Source organism: Nicotiana attenuata, unplaced genomic scaffold (assembly GCF_001879085.1).
Source record: "Nicotiana attenuata strain UT unplaced genomic scaffold, NIATTr2, whole genome shotgun sequence".
NCBI classification, from domain to species: domain Eukaryota; kingdom Viridiplantae; phylum Streptophyta; class Magnoliopsida; order Solanales; family Solanaceae; genus Nicotiana; species Nicotiana attenuata.
This window is the reverse complement of record NW_017672373.1, coordinates 4,319-8,638: the sequence shown is the minus strand read 5'-3', so window position 1 is coordinate 8,638 and position 4,320 is coordinate 4,319. Positions and strand designations below refer to the sequence as shown.

The 4,320-nt window shown below is 38.5% G+C and overlaps 1 protein-coding gene across 1 annotated transcript; it reads left to right on the top strand.

Moving 5' to 3' along the window:
- The first annotated feature begins 3,201 nt into the window (after positions 1–3,201).
- On the top strand, positions 3,202–4,071 carry LOC109212962. The gene has a single exon (XM_019376698.1). The coding sequence runs from the start codon at positions 3,202–3,204 to the stop codon at positions 4,069–4,071; it is 870 nt and encodes a 289-aa protein (XP_019232243.1).
- The last annotated feature ends 249 nt before the right edge of the window (positions 4,072–4,320 follow it).

The following is a 4,320-nucleotide window of genomic DNA, read 5'->3' as shown; positions in this document are numbered from 1 at the left end:
GTACTTTTAAAAAAAGTGCTTTTGATGAGAATAGTTTGTGTTTGGCTAATTAATTAGAAAATCACTTTTGAGCAGTAATTAGTGTTTGGCCAAACTTTTGAAAACTGCTTCTAAGTGTATTTTTCTCAAAAGTGCTTCTTAGAAAAGTGCTTTTGGAGAGAAGCTACTTTTTTCTGCTTCTCCAAAACTGCTTCTGCTTCTCCTCAAAAGCACTTTTTTTCCTTCCAAAAGCTTGGCCAAACACCTCAATTTTTGGCCAAAAGTGCTTTGGGCCAAAAAAACCACTTTTGGCCCAAAAAAAAAGCTTGGCCAAACAGGCTATAAAGAAGCATGGGCTTCTTCTTTTTTTGAAGTTTGGGCTTCAAATGTTGCATTGCTCCTTTTCTTTCAAAAGTTGACAAATTTAGTAATTGGGTTAAAGACCCATCCGAAATTGACCTGTTTAATTTAGACATTGGGCTAATGGCTAACTTTTATATGTCTTGTTTAATTTATTGTGGGCTAATGGCCTAAACAAAATTTAAATTTAATTCTGTAATTTTTTAAATAAAATAAATCAGATTATAAATTAGTCATATGGACTTAATTTTTAGAATATAAATTTAGTATTTGTATTCTTTTAATGAAACTATAATTGTATTATTATCCCAATTGCTTAAAATGTTAATTTGTTTAACATTAAATTTATTTGTTAATTCGTTTAACATGCTAAAAATGTTAATTTGTTAATTCGTTTAACATGCTTGAAATGTTAATTGTTATAACATTACTTTGGTTAAACAAGAAAAGTGTGTCGACAATATACATATCGCTTTTTTCTCTCAAGGCGCACGATAGTGGTGTTTCTACCGTTTGCCTCACCGGAATGGGCCGGGCGAAAAAGGCGGTGAAGAAGATCGAGATTTCAGCTGTGAAGGTGAATAAGGCCAATCGTCGATTGGTTGGGAAAGACGAACTAGGGCTCGTAGGAGGGCCTGGTGTTACTGTAAGTGTTTTGATGAATACTGCCCCAACTAAGCTTGGGACTGCCATAACTCTGCCGATAGGGTAGAAGAAAGCAAACTACAGTCGTAAATCCGGTGGAAAAGACCCTTAATCCAGCGGAAAATAACCTTAAGTCTCCGATGAGGGTGGAAAGCAAGCAAAATTCGGGTGGGATTTCAATGGAAAAAACTCCGAATTCTCCGATTAGGGTGGATGGAAAGTATATCTCGAATGTGTCTTCAATGGAAAAAACCCTTACCTCTCTGATTCGGGTGGAAGGGAAGCAAAATTCCGGTGCAAACTCAGTAGGAAAAACTAGGAAGCAGACCCCAAGGCTTACAGAGAAGGCAAGGAATGAATGGTCAATGATGGCTGAGGTAGGAGTTGGAAAGTCGGCGATAGAGGAACCAAGTGGTGCGCAGAGGATTCTGAACATGCCTGTTGAAAAAGAGGGAAAGACATGGGCTACTCTCTTTACTGGGAACAGATTTGCTACGAAGGGGATGGACTTAGAGTACATTGCGCCACTAATTCAAGACGGGGTCAAAGTGGTACAACTTCACAAGGAGGAGGTTGAGGTAGAAAATGACAAATGGAGGAAGGCCATAATCTTGTATGTAGTTGGAGCTTCTCCCACAATCGGTGCACTAGAACGATTCATTGCTGCTCAATGGAACTTCACAGCTAAACCAAGAATCTACTATCACAATGAGGGGTATTTTGTTATTCTCTTTAATAGCATAGAAGATAAAAATGAAGTGTTATACTCTGGGCCGCATACCATGAATAGCAGGCCTATTATATTGAAACCATGGACTGTGAAATTTAATTTCCATGATGAAGTTTTGAAAACTATTCCAATATGGGTTCAGTACCCAAATTTGCCATTGAACTGTTGAGTAAGAGATCACTAAGCAGAATTAGTAGCAGTTTGGGCACTCCATTATATACGGATGACTGCACATCTAGTATAGACAGGATCTCATATGCCAGGGTGTTAGTGGAAATGGACATCTCTAGGCCATCACCAAGAAGCATTATGGTACAAGATCCTGATGGTGAAGTATTTGAACAAGCTGTTGACTACGATTGGATTCCAGAATATTGCAATGACTGCCTAAAAGTTGGTCATATATGTGTAGAGAAAGGTAAACAGGTGGTACAGGAACCAAAAAAAGAAGGTCCAGAGGCCAAATTTACAATGGAAAAGCAAACAAACACGGGAGCAGAAAATGGAGAAACCTATAGACACGCCAAATGCAGTAGGTACAGTACAAAATAATGTGTTACCACAGAAGGCAAATGTTGTTAGCCAAGCAGTAGCAAAACAGAAAGATGTACAAACAGAGAAGGCTACTCAACAGGGTAGTAAAGAGTGGCAAGAGGTCAGGGGCAAGTCAACAAGTAAGGCTCAAACAGTTACCAAAGCTTCTACAAATAAAGTACCAACTAATAATGGTTTTAGTATGCTAGAGGATCAAAGAAGTGAGCATGGCTTTACAGATGCAGTGAAGGACAGAGGACAGTGTAGTCATGAGATGTCGGGTCTTAGTACCCAACCTTTTGCAATATCATAATGAAAGTGGTTACATGGAACGTTGGGGGACTAAATAAAGTATATAAGCAGAAGGAGGTGAAGGAGTTTATCAATAAAAATAAGATTGGTATGCTTGCAATTATAGAACATAGAGTTAGGGAGCAACATGCTAATCTAATAATAAGAAAGTTACTGGAAGATGGAGTTGGTATGCTAACTATGATGCAGGTATAAGGGGCAGAATTTGGATTATGTGGGATCCTGACTTGGTGGAATTTACGTTGATTGAAACAAAAACTCAGTACATACATGGCCTGGTTAAAATTTATGCATTAAATGTGGAATTTGCTTTCACAGTATTCTATGGTCTACATACTATCCAGGATAAAAGAAGTTTATGGACTGGACTTGGAAATCTAGCTAACTCAGTGCAGGGTCCGTGGGTAGTTATGGGAGACTTCAACTCTATTATAGATGCATAAGATAGAATAGGGGGTGTACCTGTCCAAGATGTGGAAACCAGAGACTTTAGAAGTTTCCTGGTTGACTCTAGATTGGTGGAACTAAAATCTGTGGGAAGAAGATATACTTGGACAAATTCACATGTATTTAGCAAGATAGATTGGGCCTTTGTCAATTCAGATTGGATACATGTTATGCCTCATTTAGAAGCCACGATTATGAATTCGGGATGCTCAGATCATTCCCCTATAGCAATAAATTTTGAAGACGCTCCTGGTAGAGGTCATAGGCCATTCAGGTTCCTTAACTGCCTATCTGATCATCCAAATTTCATCCAACTTGTGAGAGAAGCATGGTCGATACCAGATCATAACCATTCCATGTATAAGATATGGGCACGACTGAAGAATGTCAAACAGGATATGAAACAACTGAATATAAAGGAGTTCTCTGGTATTGAGAACAAAATTATAAATCTCAGAGGTCATCTTGATGAAATACAGGCTAGAATGAGAGATCTTGGTCATACATATGATCTCTTTAAAGAGGAGAAGGAACTGAAGCTCCAGTTAGAAAAATGGTCCTTAATTGAAGAAGGCATAGCTAGACAAAAGTCTATGATACAATGGTTGAATACAGGGGATTCCAATACTAAATTTTTCTATGCAAGTATGAAAGGGAGACATGTGCAAAATCAGATCAGACGGATAGTAAATGTAGAGGGTATCCTGCTGAACTCTGAAACTGATTTTGAGCATGAGATTACTGATTTTTTTAGGAAGTTACTCGGCACTGCTGCTACTTATCTTCCTGCTATTGATCCTAGAGTACTCAAGTTGGGGCATAGATTAACTAGGCAACAACAATTGGATCTTATAGCCCCTGTTACTAAGCAGGAAGTGTATGATGCTCTCAATGAAGTAGATGACAACAAGGCCCTAGGTGTTGATGGTTTCAATGCAGTTTTCTTCAAGAAAGCATGGTCAGTTGTGGGTGACGACATCACTCAGGCAATCTTGGGTTTCTTTGAGTCTGCTAATATGTGCAAGCCTCTCAACTGTACATCCGTGACGCTAATACCAAAATAAAAAATGCCTCCACCATCAAAGAGTTTAGGCCCATCTCTTGTTGTACTACAATGTACAAAATCATTTCAAAAATCATTAATTGGAGAATGCAAACAATGATGAATAGTTTAATAGACTCAAGTCATGCTGCATTTGTTCCGGGGAGGATAATAGCAGATAACATTATTCTTGGACACGAATTGGTCAAAGGGTATGGAAGGAAGGACATCTCCCCAAGGTGTATGTTGAAGATTGATATGCAAAAGGCTT